Genomic DNA, 26,553 nt, shown 5'->3' on the forward strand with positions numbered 1-26,553 from the left:
AAATTTCTTGAACACTTCAATTTCCGGATGCATCAGAGTTATTATATGCTCAGTCTACACCATTCTGATATGGTAAAACGTACTAAATTAGCATTATTTATTTTCTTGTAATTAAATGCAAGTTTATTGTGCACGTGTGCCATCGTACTCAATGAAACATTTTCGATAAATAAAGTTTGACAGTTTTATGAATTACTTCGTTATTGTTTTACATAATATTTTTTTGTATATTGTATTGATATCGCACACCAATTATGTTTGCAGAGTATATGTAATACCAGGGTTTGACGAATGTAAAAAAAAAAGTTAGCCGAATTTCTTAGGAGCCAAGCAAATTTTAATAATCGAGAAAAATCTGTCCAAAATATTTCTTTTTCTGAGACTTTGTGATCCCTTTGAATATTAGTAGGCACATTGACATAAATTTCAAAAATTTTGTGTTGCCCTCACTTGAAATTTTAGACGCTAATTCCAAGGTTTTTAGTCCCCATAGAGTGACTTAACGCCTAGGATTTGTCAAGACCTGGTAATACCAAAAGTTTAACGTGCTAATATCTTTCCAAATTGTCTTTGGTAACTCTATTGGTTTTTTTTATCGAATATTTACCAAATGCGGTATGCTATAAAATTTTGGTCGGAACGTATCGACTCGAGGTCTACTTACTCGTTTGTTGCGGTTTCTATATATATGGCTTAGATATAACCAGGAATTCAGAAACACAGTGGGAACTCCCGTAACGGGCACGTCGTTAGAATACCTCCCTTCAACGCACACGTCTTTGATTCCGTGTAATAGGGCTTCCATGTATTTCACTACTTATTAAAGGCACTTACCATTTGCGACTTGAGTTTCGATCCCCCATAGGTGTCCGTTATTATGTACTTGGACTCAATGCATTCCATTTCTAACAATATATTGAACCAAAGTTTGCACTCAATGAACTCTCGTTAATGTCCGACCACTGAGGCTCTATAAAATAATAATAAATTAATGTAGAAACAAAAACAAAAAAAACCAGACTTTCGACACCAACTAAAGTTACGAGTGGTGCGCCAAAGATGCTCGAAAATCGCCTAATATGGTATCTGGATACTTTATGAACACCGCCCTCTATACGATTTTTATGTTCACTTTATTTATTTATTTTTTGCTTTCTACGACTGGCCTTTCTTCTTGTACTAGCGCCGGCCCTCATAATATTCCAGGCAATGAAAGTATGCGCGTTTTTTTTTTCTCTTCTCTCTTCTTCAGGGCTTCCTTCTTTTCCCAATGCCTTGCATGCTTGTCAGTGTGTGGTGGTGACTTGGAGAAAGAGAGACCAAAGAAGCATTTTTAGTAAGGAAATTGCTGCCGAGCAGGGAAGTTGACCTTGAATACGTCTTGTATCTCCAAAGGAATGCCTTTGGATAATAAGCATGGGCACTACGTTTAAGGAGACACCACCGTGAATGTTTTTCGCCCTGTTATTTTCTTTAATTTTGATTTGTTGCATAAGTTCTCTTTGCTCTCTTTCTTTGAAGGTCTCGATGCCTCCCCCCATGGCTCGGAGTGAGCGGGTGGCCAGCAATTGGTCGCAGCCCCGGAGGACTGCTGCTTTAAGCAAGGTAAGAACATACACGCACACATACAAAAAAAATAAGAAATTACTATGCTCTTTTAAAATTTTTATTGCTGTTATTATTATTATTTTTGGCCATTATTTTCATGTGCCCGCGATTACGATAACTCGATATTGTACCTGCTACAAGATTATTAGATTCGAGAGTTTGTTATCCTTAATAGTCTTTTTTGTGCTTTGTTTATTAGTAGTTTCGATGATTTTTTTGAAGCTTTTATTGTTAGGCACGTTTTCGTTCCCCCCTCAACTGTCTATTTTCTGTCTCCGTAGGTGGTTTGTGAAAAATGATTCGTGGCTAGAAAAAGGCAACTTCTTCTCCGAACAATTTCCCGCCAAAAACGTATGCGCGTGAATTTTGCGCATCGAATGCATCTTCTAGATATATTATGCATCAAGGGTGTCTTACCCACGGGCCGCATGCGGCCTAGAACAGATATGAGGATGACCCAACAATTAATATTAAAGTAAAATAAATAATTAATTTTAGTAGTATCTATAAGATGCTGTTTTTTTCTCTCTCTCTCGGTGTGTTTTCTTCTCTTACCAAAGAGTAAAAGAAAGATTTGGGCTCATTTCATTTATCTTGGAATGATAGGTTTCATTAGTGCTATCGTCATCAGCTATCTTTGCATTTCAAGTATTGCTCAAATCATCCAATTTCTTTCAATGTGGTCCTGGGACTCCGTGAAAATGGACACCCTGGCTATGAATGTGCATATTCAAGTTTCTTGTCGGGTGGCTAACCAAGCTCGAAGCCAATATTTACAAAATGAAAATTTATACTGGCCATACGGTCACTATAAAATTTAAATGATTCCACGAACCAACGTTTTGCGACATGATTTAATTCTTTAATTTTTTTTATTTAAATTTCCATCTGATGAACGATTTTTTTTTTTTTTAATCGTTGTGAGTACTTTGTGACTTTCTTTGAATTCCTAGAATTTTAAAACTCGGGGAAATTTTCTGTATGATTCACATATTGTATCCGAAAAATTTTCTATCACTATTTCAAAAAGCTCCGTATCTACATTTTCAAGTTTGTCTTGAAATTTTATTTATTTTCTTTTAAATGTGAATGACTCTTTAAAATTCAGTCTGATTTCACGAAGTATGGTTTTTCTTTTTGAAGAACCAGTTGTGTGATATTTGCCTCTTCACATATTCCAAATAAGGGGTTTTTCTTCTTCACGATACCCGGGGTTTTTCCGATGATTTTCATCTCTTTCCTCGCCCCAACCCTTTCGCATTCCTTATTCAACTCTCCCTATTACAATTTAACGTGCTATTAACATTCTTCTTCAAAAAAATCGACATTTTCAGTCTTTAAGTTTCTTTTTACTATTGTATCCCTTCATTTTTTTTTTTTTTTTTAATTTTATTTCTAGACATATACTGGTTTCAACTGCACATGAGATGACTTAACCCCACTTCCCCCCTTCCCCCAACGATGGCATTTTATAGGTCCAAGTTCAAAATCAACATGCAGAGTGAGCGCCAGTTTCGTACTACTGCTACTAATAATAATGATAATAATAATAATAAAATCGCTTCGCGATTTCAATTTTAGATCGGGCTGGCGCGCGCGCGCTACTCCATCATCATCAAGTTTTATTAATCCAGCTGCCATAGTACTTGGATTTTTTTCCACTCTATCAAATTTTTGCCCATTTGGTGTCAGGTCCGTTGGTATGGTAATCGGGTTAAATTATGATTGAATTTTGTCGAGCATTCGTAATTAGATGATACTTGAAACCGGTTATCAGCATTTTTTTTTCTCTCCCCAAGACATACGTAATTATAGAGTGCTCTTGTATATTTTGTTGGTTCGGACTCAATTCGTCTAGGGTTGGTTTTTTTTTTAATCTAACTTCTAAAAATCATGGAGCCCCTATGCTGTTACTTTTCCCAATTCCATCCTTTTGGTACCAATTTTTCGTCGTCTAAAACCCCTATCCTATTCGAGTTTTCGAGTAACTGATACCAATAGTGAAATTTTTTTTTTGTCAAAGTTTGGTTTTTATATTATTTCTATTGAATCGATCATTGTTCGAAGATATGGGCAAAAATCAATCATGCATTTTTTTTTAAACTTGAATTGCAGTGGCCATTGATGATTTTTTTAAAAATTATTTTCAGAGCCGTTCCGGCTACGTGGGTGCCAGAGGAACTGGAGATCTGGACGACATTGGGGACATAATGAGCTTGTTGTCCAGTTGTAAGTTTTCCTATTTATTTATATGCACTAGATTTGTTTTTTATGAATGTTATTGAAATCTCGTGTACTGACTGTACCCGAAACCCCAAAGCAGAATGTTTTGCGTTGTTCTGCAACGAGCCATCGGCTGACTGGAAATGTTCTACGATAAAAATTCCCATATAATAGTGTGTTTTCTACTTTTTTTAAATTCTTCCAGATTTTTCTGCGACATAATGTCGCAGACTTCGGTATATTCTGCTTTGGGGCTGGAGACCGTCCATCTCTTTGAGAAAGAGCACAAACCATCCCAAGATGTCCTCTCTGGGCGGTCAGTGGTCATGTCTGCCTGTACTGACTGTTACTTAGCTTGATGTATCGTATAGTATGTCTTACCTGTCGAGGTAAAATGTGTTTAGATCGAAACTGTCTTCATAAGAAAAACCCTTATTAGGTCGACTCCAAAAGTTTTAGGCGTTGTTTTCGAAAGTTTTCGAGTGGAACGAGAAGAGTTCCTTATTCTTAAAATTTTCATTTTTTACCCCTTCAAAACTCCGTCCTTATAGAATTCAGCTTGATTGAAGCGTAAAAGTCACATCTATTCGACTTTTGGCAGATTTCATCAGAGAATGATTTTCGGCTTAAAGAGTTCTTACGGGAGCGAAACACATAAAGAATGAGATGATACAATGTCTGATAAGTGTGGTGGTGGATATGATAGAGCATCGCAGCCTACCTCATTTTTGGTGACCTATATAAATGAGTCCTTTTCAATGAGTTTTAGAAGCATGTCACTAACTTAATATCGATCCATGCAGTGGGTCTCCGATTAATTTCACTAAATTTTTGTACGTTTAGGAATTGGTACGGTTATTTAGAATCTTTGCTAAATTTCGAGTGATCAAACTTATGGTTTCTGCTATTTCCGCCTTTGACATCGTAATCAGTACAACATGCCGGCCTATCCGATTCTCACTCTTCTACTACGCTCAAATTCTCGGATTTAAAATTCCGCGAAACTGTTGAACTGTCTTTGATCGGCACTTTGATTCACTTTACCCTCCTTCATTGGGAGCATATAATCTGTCCGGTGAGAAAAACTTTATTTCTAGGAGAGTTTTTTTTTTTCTGGAATCACACGTAACCCACAAACACTTATTCGGTTTTTATGGGGTTTCAATTATCACATTATCCATATTATGAACTACATAAGCAGCTTTTTATGCGCTTATTTGATTGTTTCTTATATGATTACAAGGGGACACCAGTTTCGCTTGGTAAGGGATAATTGTAGGTTGTGGTGTCGCAGGGAATTTTTTTCTGAAGGGGTTGTTAATAAATGGAATAGCTTACCCCCGGCGGTAGTAAATTAGTAGTAAATTTTTTGGTAGTAAAATACGGTAAACATTTCGGGGTAAATCGAGAAACTATTCATACTTAGAATATATATAAGACGAGTATAAATATTTTTTATGGCCATTGTATAATATTTTATCATGTACATATAGTTTCAATTTTTATGATTGAATTTTTAATTGGTATGCTGTATTTTTGAAATATGACATCCATATTTGTTATGAGCATCTTTTTCTCAACCACCTCGTTGGGCATTTTTGCCTGTTGGCCTTGTATTAGTATTAAATTAGATTATAGAATTATTGAAGGATATGATTCATATTGCTCCCGACGGAGAGTTAAAGCATCATCTCTCCGGAGACTTCATAAGTTTTTCTAGATGTTTGAGAAACATTAGTAAAAAAATAATATCGTTGGGCTAAAATTCAGCTTACGTTCAGCCATATTACTGTAAAAATATTCAAAACGTACCGATTACGATAAAAGCCAGACTCTGTTTCTCATATTAAAATATATATTTTATAGTAACAGACACATCAGTAGCTCCGGATCATCAATAGATCTGAACTTCAAACACTACGTCGAGAATAAGCCACCCCCACGTTTGTGCGTACAGTATATGAAAGGGTTATAGTGGCTTCTCTCTTCATTCATGAATCATGTATCAATATCTCATAGCGAAAGGCTGTGAATTCTCTTGATGCGTACAAACCTACGATTTTTCAATTGATAAATTAAGTAAATTTCAATAACACTCGTAACCCAGATTTGCGTTTGGTGACGTCCATATGTTTCGAAATCAATTGAATTTTCTTCCCTCGAGGTCGTACGCATCTTGAGCAAGTACCGTTTCCATATTAAAGCAATATCGAACATGAGCGATTTATAAACGTTAATGCTTTCGAATTTAAGAAACGTTAATGCTTTCGAATTTAAGAAACGTTAATGCTTTCGAATTTAAGAAACGTTAATGCTTTCGAATTTAAGAAACGTTAATGCTTTCGAATTTAAGAAACGTTAATGCTTTCGAATTTAAGAAACGTTAATGCTTTCGAATTTAAGAAACGTTAATGCTTTCGAATTTAAGAAACGTTAATGCTTTCGAATTTAAGAAACGTTAATGCTTTCGAATTTAAGAAACGTTAATGCTTTCGAATTTAAGAAACGTTAATGCTTTCGAATTTAAGAAACGTTAATGCTTTCGAATTTAAGAAACGTTATTGCTTGGAATTCGGTGTCATATAAACAGGCCTTGATAATTTTGAATTCATTTCCATTAGCGGAAATGGAATCAGATTAACGCTATTTTCTTTCCAGACAACGATCGTCCATTAGATGTCTGATATTTCTCGCTTATATGTACCGTGAGTCATTTTGAAGTTTTTTATTTTATTTAGACAGGGATTCCGAGTATTTAGCCAAACAGGTTTCATTCTACTCTCCTTCACTTGCCTCCTCACTTGCTCTGTACTTTTTTTTTCAACTTGCTTTTTAAAAACCGCCGCCCTATAAAATAAACAAATAAAATTGGTATAGATTGAGAGATGTGCCACACATGGTAAACATACAAATGAGAGAGCAGCTCAACTTATGTAATTTCTGCTCATGTTTTCCAAAAGCTACTACTGTTATTTGTAGGGAACAGGAGGTAGAGAAGAGGGTTTGCTGTTTCATTTATTTTGTCATTTCTACATTCATTTTTTGTGAGACTATCGTTCTTTTTATCAGGGGGTTTGATTAATTAAAACAACGTCTATCATGATCTGAATTTTTTTTTTTTTTTTTTGAAAATTCTTTCCAAGAGAATCAATCGCTTATATATATACGTGCGTTCTCAAGGGGAAAAAATAGCTGTGGAAGGAGGTTCCGGGTAAACATTATATATATATCCTATTAGCTTGTTCTCTTAAAAGTAACTCAGAAAAGCATATTGGCCTTTGGTGCGGTGGCGTGTGAGGCGTAATCGTGATGTTGCCCGTTTCCAAATATTTTATTCTTACAGTTTGCCCTGCGGTTAGGAGCATAACGCTTGGGTGTTGGAAGGAAGGTAGAATTAGGGGGATAAGGAGTGATGGTGGAAGTTCCTTGTTGCGCAAGAAAAAGGTGGAGAGAAGGAATCCTTTGGAATGCGAACTCTATGGATGGGTGCGCAATCCAGGACCTCATGCTCTGATCATTATCATACCACGTAGCGGGTCTGTCATTAATGTTGTTCAGACAATCAACTTTTTTGCTTATCAGGTGAGGACACGTTGTGGGAAGAAGAAGAGAGCGATACAAAAAAAGAGGGAAAAAGTCCAGCAGCACAAAATGAATAAAAAAGTCAGGTTATGTGATGGGGCCCTAAGATGCGGTTGTGCAAGGGCTCGTGCTCCGGGTCTGTGTTGGGGGTCAGGGGTCGTGACCAGTGCATCCCTAATTGCGGCTGCGCTCGCCCACGTGCCTTGTGAATTCCAATCTGGCCCCATAGCGTTCATTCCTTCTAGTTTTTCTTTTTTCTTTATGTGTATGTGTGCACGATTGTGAAAAGGTGGGCTCCATCAAGGGTGAGAGGTCGAATCTTGGAAGCCGGACCGAAACGATATGCTTGAGTTCCGCTTAATGGCGCGCGCTTTCTGAAGGGTTGCTGTTGCTTGTATACACAACAGATCTGTGGAGACTACCACAGTAAAAAAAAGTATGTGTAGAACTGCCTTCATTTTGTCCTATTTGTGCGTATGTTTGTGTGTATATATATATACACACACATACATACATACATACATACACATACCGCTTCTAAGGACAATGTGTAACATACTGCAAGAGTGGGAATTTATTTATGTCTAGTCTATGGTTTCTTTCACAATTAGATAATACCTGCTATATGTTTTCAATTGCTTTATATATATCACGATTGAGCTCACCATGAAAAGATATGTCTATAAATATTTGCCAACATGAAAATCCTGCAATGTATTGTGTTTTGAGAAGCTTATCTGATATTACTTTGCTGCACATACCCCTTTTTCATGCAGTTTCAGGATATTACTCAAACAGTGTAAAATATAAATAAAACCCATTTACCAGTGATGGCCAAATAAAGTTCTAGTCATTAAAATTAAGTTTTTTTACTAAATGTTTTAGCTGAATGAGAAAAAGAATGAATATAAACTTGCTGAAAGTGTTGTACATATAATGGATTACATGAAATCTTACTAAAGCATCTCTGAGTGTGTGTGTGCTTAATAAGCTGAATATTGTATATTCTGGGGTTACCCAAGAATTGCAGTTATGTTTAAAGCAGGGCCGTCTTAAGAGTATCATAGGCCCCTGGGCCAAGTGATATTTCTGAGGCCCTACCAGGCAAATTCTAGAAAATTTCAACCAGATCTCATTTTTGTGAGGCCCCTCTTATCTTGAGAGCCCAGGTGGGCCCATGCCTTAAGACGGCACTGGTTTAAAGCATATGGCTAACAATTTTGGCCATGCACATCTGATGCAAAAGTCACTAGGTAAGAGTTATACAAAATTATAATGGATAATCAAAAGAAAACTGCATGTTAATAATTGAAAACCAGTAGCTTTTTGGTTCTAAAACCTAAAGTTGAATAAAATACTTGGAACATTTGCAGTGCAGCCAGAAGAGTAAAGGCTGAAGCAATTTCTGAAACTCAAGTATATTGATATTTGTTAGAAAACAAAATTGAAAAAATGCAAAGTGAAATTGGCCTATCGTATTTGACTAGGTTTTGTGGATTCGATGGAGAGCAATTTTTTTTTTTCCAAAAATTTTGGGTCTCTAGTCCAAGTGAGAAAGAGCATCAAATCTTTGAAGTTGTGCATTGCGTAAATGAAATATTTTTTCAATGAAACTCATATACTGGATTCTACTTTATGTCCATAATTTTCACACAGTTAAGGCTTAAGTATGATTTTTAGTTTTCCTTGTGTATGAATCGATGAATGTGGAAGTAGCATAAATTGAACTAATATTATCCCTGCTATAAAAATAACATTCAATATAAATCTTAGGCATATGCAGGATTTTCTATGGGAAGGGGAGTTTCAAAATTTTTTCTTTTGAAGGAGAGTTTTACATTTTCCCCCCCTGCAAAATAATACCATAGTTTTGGCTCGGGGTTAGAATCTCCCCTTTGCTTAAACCAATGCAAATCATACTGGTAAAAATAATTACAAAATAAAATAGTTTTGAACAGTTTAAAGTCTGTTTCAGGAAAAAATGTGGTGTTAAAATCAGGGCTTGACAAATCCCGGGTACCAGGTCATAACACCTCAAAAAATTAATATTTGTGCATAAAATTTTATACTTCTAATCAACTGAGTTGGAGCCTGAAGCTAACACAAAACTTCCAGAATTAATATCAGTGTACCTACCAACATGGAAAGATCCACTATGTCCTTTCTTTCATTCAAATTGTACACAGCCCTGGTCCATAGTTACTGAGACAATTTTCACCATTTTACCTCCAAAGTAGTGACTGTGCAAGAATATTAATTATTGTGAAATCTAACTGTATTTAGGTAAATTTTGTGTATGTATGTGTTCAGGTGCTGCTTTCTAGCTTTGGAATAAAAAAATTGATCAATAATTGTTCTGATGAGTGCAATTTCGAATGTAGGATCTTGGTCATTATCGTCTTGATCTCGATCTAGTCGTTATTGTCTTGACTGCCAATGGGATTAGACGTAATATTACCCTGCTCCATTTGCCGGTCAATATTTGTAGTCTTAGCTAGCCTCAACTTCTTGAATTGGATAGAATCTGGGTTGCAAGGTAGGTCACAGCTGGTTATTGTGAACAGAATTTTCTGATTGGATAGGTATTAAAAGTGTTCCTCAAGGAAGTTTGCTTGGTCCCATTCTTTTTTCACTTTTCATTGTGCTGAACTCGACCAGGATATTGATGGGACTCTTAGCAGATTCGTAGATGATGTGAAGCTAATGGTGGGGGGTAGTCTGGAATTCAAGCGATAGGGAGATTCTCCAGGCGAACTTGAATATGTTTACATTGGAGGGTTACAGATGTCGGGAAGATATGATTGAAGTGTTTAAAATTTTCAGCAGAATGGATCATGAGTTATTAATACACCTTCAATCAACTGCTTTGACAAGGGGACACCAGTATTATTTAGTAAGGGATAACTACAGGTTATGCTGTTGCAGGGAGTTTTTCTCTAATAGGGTTGTCACTAAATGGAATAGCTTACCTCTTCATGAATTTTAACACAATTGGCACATTTAAAAATATGTACAATAAATATAGTGGGATAAATTGAGAAGCTATCCATACTTAGATAAGACAACCATAATCTTTTTTATGGACAGTGTATTATATATTATTAATTATTTTTGATATACGGTAGACTCTCTCTAATCCAGCACATATCAGACAGGGGTGTGCCGTATTACTGGAAGTCAAATGAAAAAGCCCATTTAAATAATATAAACTTCTGCGCAGTGACATGTTTTTCCCTCAAACGCGTGAAAAACACTCGCCTAAAAATGCTAGATTACTGGACGGCCAGATTATTGAAAGTTCACTGTGTATGTTGGGTAGCTGTATTTTGGTCATATTTGACATCCATATTTTTAATGGCATCATTTGATTATTTTTGTCGCACCACTGTGATTTTCTGCACATGAGGGCTAATTAGACCAGGACCTACAATTATTGCCAATTCCAAACGGCAGACTTGTTTTTTATACTCATCGAGAGGTTGGTGCGCTAACCCCTTGATGGGGAGCTCCCTGCGGTAGAGATTTTTTCTGCAGTCATGTTCTGCAGTCAGGGAAGTTTTCTGACAAGGATGAACTGGGTATCGAATTAGCAAAAACTCTAAACATCCTTTGGTACTTTAGGCAAGTATCTTTTCGACCTGGGCTACCGTGGCCCTTTAATGGCATCTTTTTTCAGCCACCTTGTTGGGTCTTTTGCCTGTTGTGGCCTTTGTGTTTGTATTTATATCTCATCTGCTACTGTGTGTTAAAGTGTGGCCATCTATCTTCCAAATTTGAATAGGATCAGTGCTCAGTTAACACGCATACCTTCCAAATTGAAAGTGGCAGGTGCATAAGATTTCATTTTAGTGAGTGTTCTGCATTATAACAGACCATTTTCTTTTTCTTCCTTCAATTTCTTCCACTGAAGAAAGGGCTACATTGCCCTCCAAACAGCTGTCAGATGTTCCATTCCATATACAGGGTAATTATAGTTAAAGTTGCAATTTTTCAAAATGCTGGAGAATCGGAACTACTCATCAGAATGACTGAAAAATTTGCATGAATACTCCAGAAAAAATTTAATTTTGTTTTTGTGAAGTAAAAAAAAAGGTACTGATGGATCGGCTGTATTTGTAAGACATGGGGAAAAGTTGCTTGAGAATGACAATCATTGTCAGCTGGAGTAAACTGTCAAGTAAATCTCCATCATAGAATTTCATAATTCATGGAAATAGCACACAAAAAAGAAGTAATAAAATAAACACTTATGAGTTGTGCAAGAAATGTTCAGTATGTTGTCTACTGTTTTCTGCTACGAATTGAAACTGTGTGTTTTTCAGAACACAACAGATTCAGCGTGTCTGTGGTTGAGACAGAACAGTGGCCATGATCTGGTTAGGAGGAGTTGTGTCTCTGATAATGCTGTATATGTAATGCGAAATGCATGTTTTCAAGTTAGCAGAGTTCACAATTTAGACCAATGTACACAAAATTCTTGAGATACTTCCCAAAGCCAGAAGTTGCAAGGGTTAAGGTCATGGGAACATAATGGCCAGGCTGTTGGAAAATGACAGCTGATAATCCTGTCATTTCAGAAATGGTTCCTCAGCAGCTGCTTCACTGGTGTTGCAATATACATTTGTATAAAAGTGCTATCCACATGCTGGCATTGTTTAAGTGCCAGAATGATGTGGTTGCGCAAAAAGGACTCATACTTCTTGGCCAGTGATGAGTCCCACAGAACCTATCACCTCAAAAGAAAAATGTGCCAATGATAAATGATGCCATAAACCCACACAACGCAGTGATATAGAATGAAAGGTAATAGTTGCGTGGGAATGAATTGTTATTTACCAATATTCTGTAATTTTGCATATTGACAGCACCTTGCAGATAGAAATAGGCTTTGTTTGCCCACAAAATGTTCATTTTACCCTGGCCGATTGTTGTTTCCATTCTGCCAGAAAATTTCTCATGTTTGATGAGCGTGGCAGCATCTATTGGTACTTTTTTTACCCTTTGCCAAACTAAATTCCTTTTGCTTCAGGAGTATTAATGCAAATTTTCTAGTGATCCATACCAGTGGCTCTCACTTCCCAACATTTTTAAATTGTAATTATCTCCCTGTATTTTGAGCGTATCAGTATTGTATGTTATATCTTCTACCACTGTGCTGCTTGCAGGGATTGACCCCAAGGACTCCCACATGACTGCACAGCAGCTGTCACCATGTCCTGAAAAAGTAAAAAAAGAGCCTGTTTAAACTTTATGAAAGCGCTAACACATAATGTACATTTGAGTTCTATGCATGGATTTAAATCAGTGGTTCCCAACCTTTTTCCTTCTCACACCCCCATAGCAATGCGACTTACCTTCCCGCACCCCCTTGGATTATACATTTCTTTATCTGTTAGAAAATTCAGGGGTGTTTTTTCTGTAACTGATTACAGTAATTATCCAATAAGTTCTATAAATTCTTTTACTTATTGTTTGATGTCTTTTTAGCTATGGCTAATATTTAATTTTGGCTTCATTTTTTTAATTCAAAAATGAAACTAAAACAAAATTTACTGATAAACTTTTTGAGATTTTGAAAAAAAATTTTCACATTGTCTTTTCAAATTGTCAATTTTTTTAAATTTGTAAAAAAATATTCACATTGTTTGTCACTTATTGATTCCAGCTGCAAAAACTATAAATTAATGTTTCTTTGACACGACTGAATTTTTTCAAGTTTTTCCTGAGTCATGTTCATGACAGTATCAAATCTAAGCACAACATGCTAATGACAGGAGGTATCAATGTAAACAAACCACGAAATAGTTTAGGTGAATAATGGTATTTTTTCTCAAATAAATGAAATGGAAGACAAGTATGATCGCTAAAAAAAAAGAAACTTTTACAACACAAAATTTGTATGACATATTTCTGTGAGCAGAAGTCAGAAGGTGAGGCATCAAAATATTGGTATGATTCATATTTTTTTAGGAATTGAAAAATTCAATTTTATCATTTTGATTTCCCTGAATAATGTCGTAATTTTGTGTTCCATCTCGCACCTCCATAAATTCTCTCCTGCACCCCCAGTTGGGAACCACTTGTTTAAATAAAATAGCCCACCAAATAAATTGATTCACCTCGAAAAAAACTGAAATTAAAACTTCTTTCAGTTCGTTCATTTAAAGGATCTTTTTAATTTATCTAACTCAAGCATACAGACAGATTTAATGAAATTTCATGAGTGTAACGACTTCCCTTCAAATACTATATGTAACTGTTCATACATTGAAAGAGTGCAGCATTATAAATATCTTGGAATTATTATTTCGGCTAACCTAAACTGGAAAGATCATACTGATCAAATTGTCAATAAATTACGAGCAATTACAGCAATGACCTATAAATTAAAGGCTATCATCTCACACGAAATTTTGAAAGAAGTGTTTTTTGCATGGGTGTTCCCACATATTTTATATGGACTACAAGTTTGGGGGGAACATATAAAAATTCAATCTATACTAGGGATAATCTTTATGATAGTTTTCGATGTGACATTGTACAAACCAACAGTTCTTCACATAATAAAGTATCATTGATCCAATTTAGTATATGTCAATTTTATCTGTATAAAGTTTTACTATTCATGTATAAGAATCCTGATTGGTATTCCAGAGTGAATATACAAAGAAGCACTATGAGATCACAATATTTATATCATATACCATTACCTAAAAAATAGAAGAATTTGATGGCAATATTAGGCAGCAGCAATCATTTTATAGGTTTAAAAAGGCTATAAAAGACTTTATACTGGAAATAGCAGATATTGAGTGGTTCATTTCATTCGATGGTTAATGAAATTGTAAATTTTAAGGAGTAAAATTTGCTTATATGTTTGTTATAGGAAAATATATCTGTATTTTAACACATCAGACTATAGTATAACATTTTAAAGCAAAATATTTGGTGTGACTTGCCTGCAGCAATTGTTGTAAAATATACCTTTGTATGTTGCCCAGAAATCCTCTACGTAATTTATCAATATGACCCATGGAAGGTTATTTATATCCCTTTGGGTCGAAAAGTGTTCACTTATATATATATATATTTTTTGTCTGTTTTGTCCATTGTGCTGTTTGTTCAAATAAAAAAAAAAAAAAAATTTAACATTAAAATTAAAAGTTAATATACATAATACACCCCTGTATCTCAGATTGTTCATAAAATTCTTACATTTTCAGTGCTGCTGATAATTTCAGGAAAAGTTCAACTCGGGGCCGGAACTAGGTAAGGGGCAATTGCGCCTGGCGGCAAAATTTAGGGGTGACAGTTTTATGTTGGAACAAATGTTACAGAATTATCAAATTTTAATGTTGTGGGGGCGGCTGAATCATGTTTGCCGCAGATGGCAAAAATCCTAGTTACGGCCCTGGTTCAGTTATAAAATTTTCATTGAGATTTTTGTGTATTTTGTTTTTATGTATTTCTTTCTTTTCACTTGCATTTTTAAAAAAATTTAATATTTGTTTTCAAAGGCCACAAAACTAAAGGAAGGAAAGATTCATGGCCAATTCATTCTTCAAGCACTTACAGCAATAAAAGTTTTACATCCAAGGATTGCTGCCTTAAGAATGGAAGAGTGCACTGTAGTTGCTTGTGGTCTAAAAATGACTTATGCAGGGTAATGTTATAATTATTGAAGTTAGAATAAAGTTTCAATTTAATAACTTTTTTAACAAATTAAATTGGAATTGGAATCAGTTTGTTCAAACAAAAATTGAAATATGTATACTTGCTTGCCAACTGCTATGGAATTTCCGTACTTTCTACAGATATTTCTACCATAAAATACAGAACTAGAGTAAATCGTAAAAAGTTACGGAAATCTGTTTTTTTTTTCTTTTTGAAACTTCTTTTGTTCAAGAATTGCTTTAAATTACATTATCCTATCAGATATAAAATGACATCACGCAAATACCACATTTCCAAAAAATAAATATTGAGCCAAGAATAAACATCAAATTAATAACAAATCAACCAATTGACATATAAAGGTACAGTTTACACTAAGATAACTTATTGTGGTCTGGAGTTATTATTATTATTATTTTTTGATAAATAAAAGAAAATTCAAATTTAACTTCCAGATGGCACTGTAAAACAAAAAAAAAACTTGACCTTTATATATAGATAATGTAGTGCATAAATGTGGTAAGTGGCATTTAAGTAAGTGAATGAGTTGGAATTCATAGTTCCAGATATTGTAATGCACAAATGTGGCAAGAGATAAGCAGACAGGAAAGCTGTGTTTCAGCATTTACTGATGTGCTATTTGAATGTATTTTTATGCAACACTAAACTGTGAAAATGCACTCCTAAAAAATCAGAAAAATGCCACTTGCCACATGTGTGCACTAAGCCATCAATATATAAAATTGATCCTCTGTATCTGTGTTCTCTAAACAAATCTACAATTTCATGCTGATCTTTGGCAAATTTTGTATGTGTACAAACAAATCAGGCCCCCAACTTAAATGATAGGCCACTTTAAAAGTTTGTCAGAGCTGGACAAATATGCCTGATGGGGACAAAAAACTGTGCAACAACAATTGAAATATGATTTTGGATTGTCTTTCATAGACAGTAGATATTCCAAAGTCGGAAAATAGACTTTTGGAATGTTTACTTTGGTTCTCAAACAGTGGTTTGCCACTTTTTTAATGCTCCCAGTATATGAGGAAAACCTGATAGTGCTAGGTATTACTGCTAGTTTGATATAGAATGTCAGATTCACAATTTATTTCCAACTTTGATGAAAATTTTATTTTTCAATTTAAAAAAAAGAGATGAGAAAAAATTTTTAGGGAGGGTTGAACTGCTTCCCCTTCCCCCCCCCCCCAAATGTTTTTTTCAATGAAAAGAAACTTTTTTTGAAAAGTGTTTTTTTAATTTTTTTTTCCTCCCCAACGATGAATATTGGCATTACGGACAGACTTTTTTGGTTCCAAGGTTGGCATGTATGTGTATAAGAAAAACAAAATAATATTTATCATACATTTTATAAACCTCTCACAACTAGAATTAGTAATAGTGGCACCATCTGTTTTTCTTGAAATTACTGTATGATTTTTTTTAGATTGCAGTTTTATATCAATAACAGTAGTACTGCCAAACTTATATAACTGAAATTTTCATGATTCAAATGTTTTCAAGTAGGTAATTGCCAGTATCTGTTGCCAGCCCATGATGCTCTTAAGACAGCCCTGTCAATATGTAAACTCAAAATATGTATATATATATATTTATTTATTGGTTATTTAAAATTTGACTACAAAATAGTATCTTGTTCGGGAAAATCGCAAACTTATATGGAAAGTTATTTCATGAGTTCTAAAGGTTGGGAAACACTGACTTGCATTATAGTTTGATGTAGCCAATTTTATTCATTGAGACTGAAGAATAGATAAATAGGGAGAAACCAGTATTTATGCGCATAGTTTGACAAACTTCAAACGTTTCTGTTTTTGTGGTATGTTTGTGTGGTTGAATTTCTGACTGGAATAGTATGGCATATGATTCTTCCTGTGTGAACATTTTTTAATTATGTTTGCTCTTTCAGGACCATAACATCCTATGAATGAGAGACATATAAACGATGTCCCACTGTATTTCAATTATAATTTATGTTTGTGATTTTCATGACACATGATGAACTTAATTAACTGCCTCTTTTTTTTATGATTTAGAGTAAACAAATCAGCTGTGCCAACAACCACAGGAAGTATTCGTTAGACAGAGGGGGAGTCATGCAGCATGCATGTGAAAGAAAAGGAAAATATTGTCGTGAGAGCAATGCTAACTCTATTGGTGAAAATAAAGTTGCTGAAGAGTATGTTCTTGATGACAATGAACTTTGTTTTGATTTTTATGATATTCCATTTGACATGCCAAAAAAGCACCAAGTAAGAAAAATAGGTAAAGTCAAAACAGTCTCAATTATTGACACTTTGAGTGAGCTTGCATCAGGTGCTACAGATCGTGAAGATGAAGGATGCTTTTCATCTGCTGTGAGTGAATCAGCTGTTCTTGGATATAATCCATATCCTCGTGCTAAAAATGGGCGGCATTTGTCTGGTAAGAGAGGACATGCAGTTAAACATAACTATTTTACTTCCACTCCACGCTCCGAAGGTTTTCTTCCTAAAACCATACCTTATTCCCAAAAAAATGATAAAATGAGTGCTTATCATGAATCTATATGTAACTCTCAAATTAAAAATTGTCCTAATGATGATGGAAGCTTCACTTGTAGTTCATTGAAACGAACTCTTAAATATTTACGTAAAGCTGTGTCATCCAATGTTGTGGAAGAAGAGCCTAGAGGAAGAAGATATATTCGTCATCATGATGAAAAAGATGCTTTTCGACAGTGTTTTTCTGATAGTGAAGTTCGTGAAAATCCAAAACCATGGAATCCTGTGCAGCGGGAAGACCCAGAATTGAATATTCGTACCAAGTCAAAGAGTCTTCTTGCTGTCACTGCTCAAGTCACACCTGATACAGTTTCTTCAAAACAAAGCGAGGTAAAAACAGTATCACAAAGTCATATGAGAGCTAAGTCTGAACCACCTGATTGGATAAAAAAAGCCTTTTCTGCAGCAAAGAAGGGGGAAGTAGAAAATCTGGTGAGTAATGCGTATGAAAAGATATACAAAAAAGATACCAAATTTTACCTTTCAAAAGCAGGGTTGGATTTTTGACATGACAAGCGTCAAAAAGTGGTTTAAACTGTCAAAAACTGTCGAAAACCCAAACGCATGCTTTTGGACAATATTTTGACCATAATAGGTTGATAACGTGATGAGTAACTTACTTTTTTGTGTATTATGTCTTATTTATTATAATAATTAAAACAAAATTTCAGTTACAATTTGTAATTTTGAATTTTTTGACTGCCAGTCTAGAGCAGATAATATATAATTTTATGATACATCTTATCTAAACTACTCATTACCTGCGTTCAATTTACTAAGCAAAATAGAGCTGTTTGTTCAAAATATGTGTGATAAGAGATCATGGGGTTAGATTCTTGACCTCAAAAACTTACTTAGTATTAAAACAGTCAAAAACTTATTGTTAATGTTGTCATTCTTACTTTTTCACTTAGAATAAGTCACAGGATCTTTTCTTAAGCATTATATGCAATCATCACTGCCAAATTAAAGGAAATTTTAGTCCTACAATTTAGTATTTTGATTGATAGCTATATTCTAATGTTATGCATAATAAGGATATCGTTTTAAGTGTCAGTGATATTATTTAGATAATTTAATAATAATCACACAACATTACTTTTTTGGCATAAAAGAACTTTTTAAACACCTATCTGTTATGAAAAAAGTACATCAGATGGTTTATATATAAGCAGTTGAAAAGAAATTTTTGAAGATCGAGAATCTCATCTTGAATTGAAGAATATCAAATAGTCCCACAGTGTTTCCTTCAGCTTTTATGTTATGCTCTATTCAAATTGTATATTTTATGTGAAAAAATACCCATATATTGTCCAAAATAATTCTGTAGAGAGCAGAAAATTATTTTATAATCATATTAAGTATTCATTCTTTGTATAACTAAGTGGTTTTTTTTTTAAGTGGTTTTTTTTTTTATATTGCTCTCATTTTTTTTTTAAATTTTCGTTGTGTATTTTCGATCGACTTATATTTATTTTTCTCGTTCGCATTTCATTTTCGTTGTTTTTTCGCCAGGTTCGCTCGCTTCTTTGATATAAGTTCGTAGGTTTTGGACGTTAGTGTTAGCAAACAGTGTATACTTTTTCCCGGGTACTCTCAATAACGTTGTTTTCCTTCCATTTGGGCCTATTGTTGTAGTGTTAGTGTTTTGAGATAGTTAGCTAAGTTGTTAGTTAGTTAGAGTCGATAGTTAGTTAGAGTTGTAATTCTAATAAGTATAAATTGTACTTCGTAGCTTAATACTTTTTTTAGAGGGTGTTGTATTCTTTATATACATATTTATTTTATTCTTCGTGATTTAGTGCTGAGCATTCTACTTTACGTAATTTTTTCGTATAATCTCTTACGTATATTTTGCATAGTAATGTATTTTACATTATTTTAATTTCCAGTTAACGTTTCTCATTTTCGTATTGTTAAGTATTATTATTATTATCTAGCTTTAGCAATAGTGTTAGTATGCCTCGACCTCGACTAGTGTTGTGTAGAGCTTGCGACGGGAGGTTTCCCTGGTCTAGGGGTATAGTAGCTGATAGTTTCAATTGTAAGGGGTGCTTGGATAGAAAAAGGCTGGAACACGAGGTCGAAGCTTTACGGGAAAAAGTTAGGGTGCTAGAGGGTCCGGTTATAACGGACCCTCTGGTCGTCGAGCCACCTGTTGATGAAGAAGCAATCTCCACGAACAACGACATTTTAGAGGGCGAATGGGTGGTCGTGGATGAGGTAGAGGGGGATAGTGATAGGGGTTTAATCATCGGCGATTCTATGGTTAGGGAACTTGGGAACCGAGTGTGTAGGGATTTTCGGGGTTTCGAGCGCTGTTGTCTTCCTGGGGGGAAGATTGGCAACGTTCGAGACGTTTTTCATCGCCGAAAGTTGCCCTTGCGGGTGATTCTGTGGGTGGGAACAAATCAGGTAGGAGCGAATATTAGTGAGTCTCTGTCAGAGTACCGGGATTTACTATTATCCGCTAGGGAGGGGGGTTCAGATGTGGCAGTGATTCCAGTGCTGCCAAGGGGTAGTAGGGGATATAGGAGTAGGATCCACCAATTCAATATAGGCCTGAAGGACATTTGCTCCTCACTTGGGGTCACGTTCTTGGAGCTTCCCGCATTTACCGATAGGTGGCTTCGTTCGGATGGGATCCATCTAAATAAGAGAGGGGTCTGGGAGGTTTACGATAGTCTTAGGTCAGGTTTTTTACTCCCAGACCACGTAGTCGGGAATGCGGGTTAGTTAATGATAATCACAACAGTACTGACGGGGAATTACCCACCTCTGACTTGGATGGCTTCTCGATTGACAACAAACCACCGGGCAAATTAAAATGTGTGTTAATAAATGCCAGGAGCTTGGGTAACAAGAAAGATTTTTTAGAAACTATGATAGTTGTGGAGGACTTGGATCTTATAGCCATTACAGAATCTTGGGCAAGCGATGGGGATGAATCTTTCTTACACATCTCCGGATACGATACTTTTTTGAGAAATAGATCTGATAGGAAAGGGGGTGGAGTGTTGATATACGTGAAATCATGTTTGAAGGCTAGAGAGTGTAACGTACAGAGAAGTGATATTGAAACCATATGGGTTGAACTTGAGAACAAAAGACGTCATAAGCTTATTGTTGGGGTTTGTTACAATCCACCGAATAGGGATCAAAACTACATCGCCAAAATGCACGATGAAATTTCCTACATGTGTAAGCGAAAGAGGGTTCTCATACTAGGGGATTTCAATTACCCGGGTATTGATTGGGAGAACCTTTCATCTGGAAATCAGTATGAAAGAGACTTTCTTAAGTTGGTGCTCGAAAATTTTTTGTATCAGCATGTATCAGAAGCCACTAGGGGTACTGCTATTTTGGATTTAGTTCTTACTAGTTCTGAGGATCTAGTTGAACATGTTTCGGTGGGGGAAGAGTTTTCTTCCAGTGATCATCGTATCGTCAGATTTCACTGTAACTTTTCCTCGGGTAAGGTTGATAACAAAAGATTGGTTCCTTGTTTTCGGAGAACTAACTTTGATGTTTTGCGAAGAAGGTTAGCGGAAGTTTTCAAAGACCGGTTGGAATCAGTAGGGGTGGTAAGTCAATGGGAAGAATTTAGTACGAAGCTGTCCTCTGTTTTGCACGACGTCATACCCTTTGTTCGAAAAAAGCGTGTTTGTACATCACACCCTCTATGGTTCACGGATAGCGTGCGGAACCTTTATCTTGAAAAGAAAAGAGCATTCAGAGAGTATAAAAGTGGACGAGGTGACCTATCATTGTTTACTGATAAAAGAAGACTGTTGAAGAAAGCGATAAGGGATAGTAAAAAGCAAGTTGAATCTAGGTTGGCAGATAACATTGGCTCTGACCCAAAATCATTTTTTCGATACGTCAATAATGGATGTAAGGGGACAGTTGGCCCCCTCTCGATAGGAGGCTCAAAAGTAGAGAGCAATGTAGGCATGTGTAGTGCTTTCAATGACTTTTTCGCGTCGGTTTTTAATGGAGATAATGATATTCGATATACGGGTGTTGCATGGGGTAATAAAACGCTCAACGATATTCAAGTGGAAGACGTGGAGGTCCTAAATCTTCTAAGAAATGTATGTGCAAGCAAAGCACCAGGACCAGATGATATCTATCCCAGGGTTCTCAGGGAAGGTGCTAATGAATTGTTGGGGCCAGTCGCACAGATATACAGGAGTAGTGTTGCTGAGGGTATCGTCCCGAGAGATTGGAAACTGGCTAACGTTGTTCCGATATTTAAGAAGGGTAGTAGAGAAGTGGTGTCTAATTATCGTCCAGTGAGTTTGACGAGCTCCCTCTCGAAAATTTTGGAAATTATCATCAAAAGGCAGTTTGTGAAGTGGATAGACGAGAATAATGTATTGTCGGATAATCAGCATGGGTTCAGGAAGGGGAAGTCATGTGTAACTAACCTCCTTTGCTTCTATGATTACGTGACTAAGGCTTTGGGTAAGAGCAAAAATGTCGACGTTGTTTACCTTGATTTCCAAAAGGCATTCGATCGGGTCCAACATGGCAAACTCTTGAAGCGTTTACACGAGATTGGAATAGGGGGCAACTTGCTGAATTGGATAGAATCGTGGTTAAGAGATAGGTCGCAACGAGTTATGGTGAACGGGGAATTCTCTGGTTGGACAGACGTCACAAGTGGAGTTCCTCAGGGAAGTGTCCTTGGCCCCATACTTTTTTCACTTTTTATCGATAAACTCGATCAGGGTATCGATGGAATTACTAGCAAATTCGCAGATGATGTGAAGCTAATGGGGGTAATCGGGAATGAAAGCGATAGGGAGTTGCTCCAGACCAACTTAAACAAGATTGCAGCATGGGCAAATGAATGGAGCATGACGTTTAGCGTAGATAAGTGCATGGTCGCTCATTTTGGTTCGAACAACCCACGGTTCTCTTACGAGTTGAATGGTGTCACTATCCCGGATGCAACTAGAGTCACCGATTTGGGAATTCTCATTGACGAGCGACTTAAGTTTTCTGAACATTGTTCAGCGGTTGTCAAAAAATCGAATAGAATGCTTGGTCTCATTTTCAAAAAGGTCTCTTCGCGTTCTCCTAAAGTCATTCTTCCTCTTTTTCGAGGCTTAGTTCGTCCTGGACTGGAGTATGCTGTAAGGTTTTGGAGACCATACCTACAGAGGGACATAGACTTGGTTGAAGGGGTGCAGAGAAGAGCTACGCGTGTCCTTATTGGCACACAGGGCTTGAGTTATGAAGAAAGACTTCATTTTTTGAATATGTTTACATTGGATGAACGCAGGTGTCGAGGAGATATGATCGAAGTGTTCAAAATTTTCAATGGGATGGATAGGATGGACCATGAACTTTTAGTACACCGCCAATCGACTGCTTTTACAAGGGGACACCAGTATCGATTGGTGAGGGACAATGCAAGGTTATGGTGTCGCAGGGAATTTTTCTCCAATAGGGTTGTTAATAAATGGAATAGCTTACCCTCGGAGGTAGTAAATTGTAACACAATTGACACGTTTAAAAAGAAATACGATAAACATGTTGGGGTAAATCGAGAAGCTATCCATTCTTAGAATAAGACAACCATAAGTAATCTTTATGGGCATCGTATAATATTTTATCATGTGTATATATTGTTTGTAATTTGTGTTAATTGCATTTTTAATTGGGTTGCTGTATTTTTGAAACATATGACAACCATATTTTTATGGGCATCTTTTTATCAGCCACCTCGTTGGGCATTTTGCCTGTTGTGGCGTTGTATTTGTATTTGTATTTGTATTTGTATTTGTATAACATAGTCATTTCCAACATTACATGCAATCAATATGTATATTTTCAATGGCAATTTTCATATTCAAAAGCAATATTTAAGGTTTTGATAGTTTTTGACAGAGATTTTTGATGGTGGGGTTTTTTTTTTATTTTTTTTATTTAACATATCTATGAGGTTAACAAAAACTATTTGACATCATTGACAGTAAGTTTTAGACAGTTTTAATACCGAGTTAGTTTCTGGGGTCAAAACCTAACCCTGATGCCGTATCATACATATTTTGAATGAACAGTTCTATTCCTCTAAGCAAATTGAACACAAGTAGATAAGCTTAGATAAATAAACCATAAAATTATATTTTATATGTTCTAGACTTTTATGTTGAAAAATTCAAAATTTGAAATTATAATTAATATTTTGTTTTAATTATTGTAATAAATTAATGTTTGATTTTTATATAAAACATTGTAATATGCAAAAAGTAAGTTTTTCATCATGTTATATATCTATTGTGTTCAAAACATTATCAAAAGGCATTAATTTAGGTTTTTGACGGTTTAAGCCAGTTTTTGAAACTTGTCATATCAAAAACCCAACCCCTGATGAGAACATAATTCTTTTTCCATTGAAGCAAATTCTTTGTATAGCTTGATGGAATAAATGCTGTATTATTTTATTAAAATTCATCATTTTTATTTCCTAGTACTATAGGAATTAAAGTAGTTGTCTAACAGTTCAGTACAATTTTTTGGGTTCAATATTTATACAATAATTTGCGGATTATATTTTAGCTCTTGGAATGTTTTTGGTGTAATACATCATAAGCTGTATGGAAGAAATACATAACACCATTTCTTTGGTGCTGTCAATATACCAAGTGTGTACGCTCGTTTCAGTAAATGCAAATGAATCTTTTAAATGGGTGTGAATAAAAACATGTTTTCCCCTCAAAATCTATTTTTTTCTGCTCGTCTTTGTCCAAGAGGCTGTATATTAAAATAAATTTGTCATACCGAGTACAGCTGTTTCTGACAAACATGCTGTTTCATAAGTTTAAGCACAATGAAAAAATTACAACAAACAGAAAACCAGATGACGCAACAAAAAATCTCTTGAGGTTTATTTACATACACACAAGGCTATATATACATAGCATCAAATTTCAAAAATGTAGATAAATATATACAGGGTGTTCCAAAGTATGACAAACAAGTGCTTCAAAAGTTTAGGTACAAATTGAGAAAACATATTTCCAAGTTCCTAGATCACACACAAAAATATTTCACATATTTGTAGAGTTACCTTAGTATCAGATCACTTCAAATCATAACCGGGCCCAACCCAAAAACCTGCCGGGTTTTTGCTCAAAAGTAGGTTTTTGTGAAAAATTATTTGTTAGCCCACAAAATCCCACTTATTTATAGTCTTAAGAAAAATTACAAATCCTTTTTAGTCACAGTTTTTTTTTCTATCGGAAGATGAACAAGGAATCCAAACTTGCTGAGGGATTCTACCAAAATGAGAATCAACTGAGAAAAAGGATGACAAAGAGTGAAAAGATCCTTTACAAAAAAGAGAAGGAACCTAATTTTTCAGAAACTAGCTTTTGTAGAGACCTGAACATGAAGAACCAGATGCACTAAGGTTCTCATCACATATGTGATTTCGGACCTCCTGAAAGATGGATGCAACTGGAAAACATATAGTCCTTCTGTCTATGTTTGGCCTATCTGTAAGAACCTAAAAAAAGTGACACTTTTTAGAAGTGCAATAAAGAGAGGGGTATTGAGATGAATTGAGCATTGAATAACCAAAAAGTTTGATAGCATTTCCAAAGTATTATATTTACTTGTACTTTTTTTTTTATTTATTTACTCACTCAAACTTTTGTCTCAAAATGATTTCGATGTCTAAAAATCTGCAAGTAAAAAAACAATGTCATAACAAATCCAGGGCTCCCACTCGTCCTACTTTTCCTACTTTTTGGTAAAATGTCCTACTTTCTCGGTTTTGTCCTATTTTCTAGTTTTTGTCCTACTTTTCCTACTTTTTTATCAAATCCTAATGACAAAATTTGTGTAATTTATTTTCATTGAGCGAGAAATCATTGATATATTGCCAAATATTACAAATGTTGAAGAATGCAATGATTCTACCAAAGCAGAAATTTTATAATTTTTAAGGTTATTTGAGGGGGGGGGGTGTATGTGGACCATTTGGTTGATTAATTTTTCATTTGCTTAGTTTGAGGGTTCAACAAGTATAGTAGTCATTAAAAACTTCTGTCTGGATGGGAAAATAATTTTGTATTTATTACTTCATGGTCTTGGACAGTAACTAACATTCATCATTCAAAATTATGGTGCAAATAGGTGAAACAACAGTTTGCATTTCAAAGAAGTTGGATACATAGGCCTATTCTAGGTTTGATGATTCTGATGCTACCCAATAGCATTCAGTGGTCTTCTGTATTTTTAAGGCATGAAAAGGCATAAACGATATTTACAATGCTCAGCAAAGAGCTAGAAATGGAAGTGCTTCATTTGTCAACACTGGCATTGAACATTAAAATGTGAACAAATCCCTTTAAAAAATTATGGACAACGCAGTAAACTATCTGGTTCACCTTGCCTTAGTTATATTGGATCTTGTAATCTGCACATTTCGCACACTGTGCTTTTGAAAGTGGTCTCGAAGGAGCATCATTCTTAAAAAACGTGCGTCTTCAAAATTTGCTGTGCATTGTCGAAGAGAGTCGACAAGCTCTGCACTTTGGAAGACTCCAAAAAAGAATGTAATATAATTATATGAGGAGAGACAGCAAAGAATTATCTGTGGTTGCTAGTACACTGTTTTGGCCAAAAATTGGTTTTGTAACCGTCATTTATCATTTTGCTTTGGCTTGAGTCAATCTTATAGGAAACTCAAATAGTGCTAAGAGAAAAAAAGTTAATTGAAAATTAATTTAAAAAAAAAAAAAAAAAATTTTTACGGATTTTTTTCTATTATGCTATGTTTATGTTGTCTAAGGGGGTTACCCTCCCCCATCCTACTTTTTAGTCCTGCGTTTTCCTACTTTTTCTCATTTTTTGAGTGGGAGCCCTGCAAATCTGACATAGAAAATGC

General features: G+C 35.3%; 1 protein-coding gene across 2 annotated transcripts in view; it reads left to right on the forward strand.

Moving 5' to 3' along the window:
• Positions 1–26,553, forward strand: part of LOC149065527 (uncharacterized) — a 148,179-nt gene that overhangs the window by 46,264 nt on the left and 75,362 nt on the right. The window contains exons 2-5 of one of the 2 annotated variants that reach the window (XM_089253422.1): positions 1,522–1,605; positions 3,759–3,837; positions 14,931–15,076; positions 17,142–18,080. In XM_089253422.1, coding sequence (XP_089109548.1) covers positions 1,528–1,605; positions 3,759–3,837; positions 14,931–15,076; positions 17,142–18,080 — 1,242 coding nt within the window. In that variant the 5' untranslated portion in view covers positions 1,522–1,527. Of the gene's footprint in view, positions 1–1,350; positions 1,606–3,758; positions 3,838–14,930; positions 15,077–17,141; positions 18,081–26,553 lie in introns of those variants that run through there. The other variant, XM_089253421.1, reaches the window with a different exon arrangement.

The sequence above is a fragment of the Pholcus phalangioides genome, unplaced genomic scaffold, assembly GCF_987345545.1.
Source record: "Pholcus phalangioides strain wild (caught in Gottingen) unplaced genomic scaffold, Ppha-v1.0 ptg000039l_1, whole genome shotgun sequence".
NCBI classification, from domain to species: Eukaryota; Metazoa; Arthropoda; class Arachnida; order Araneae; family Pholcidae; genus Pholcus; species Pholcus phalangioides.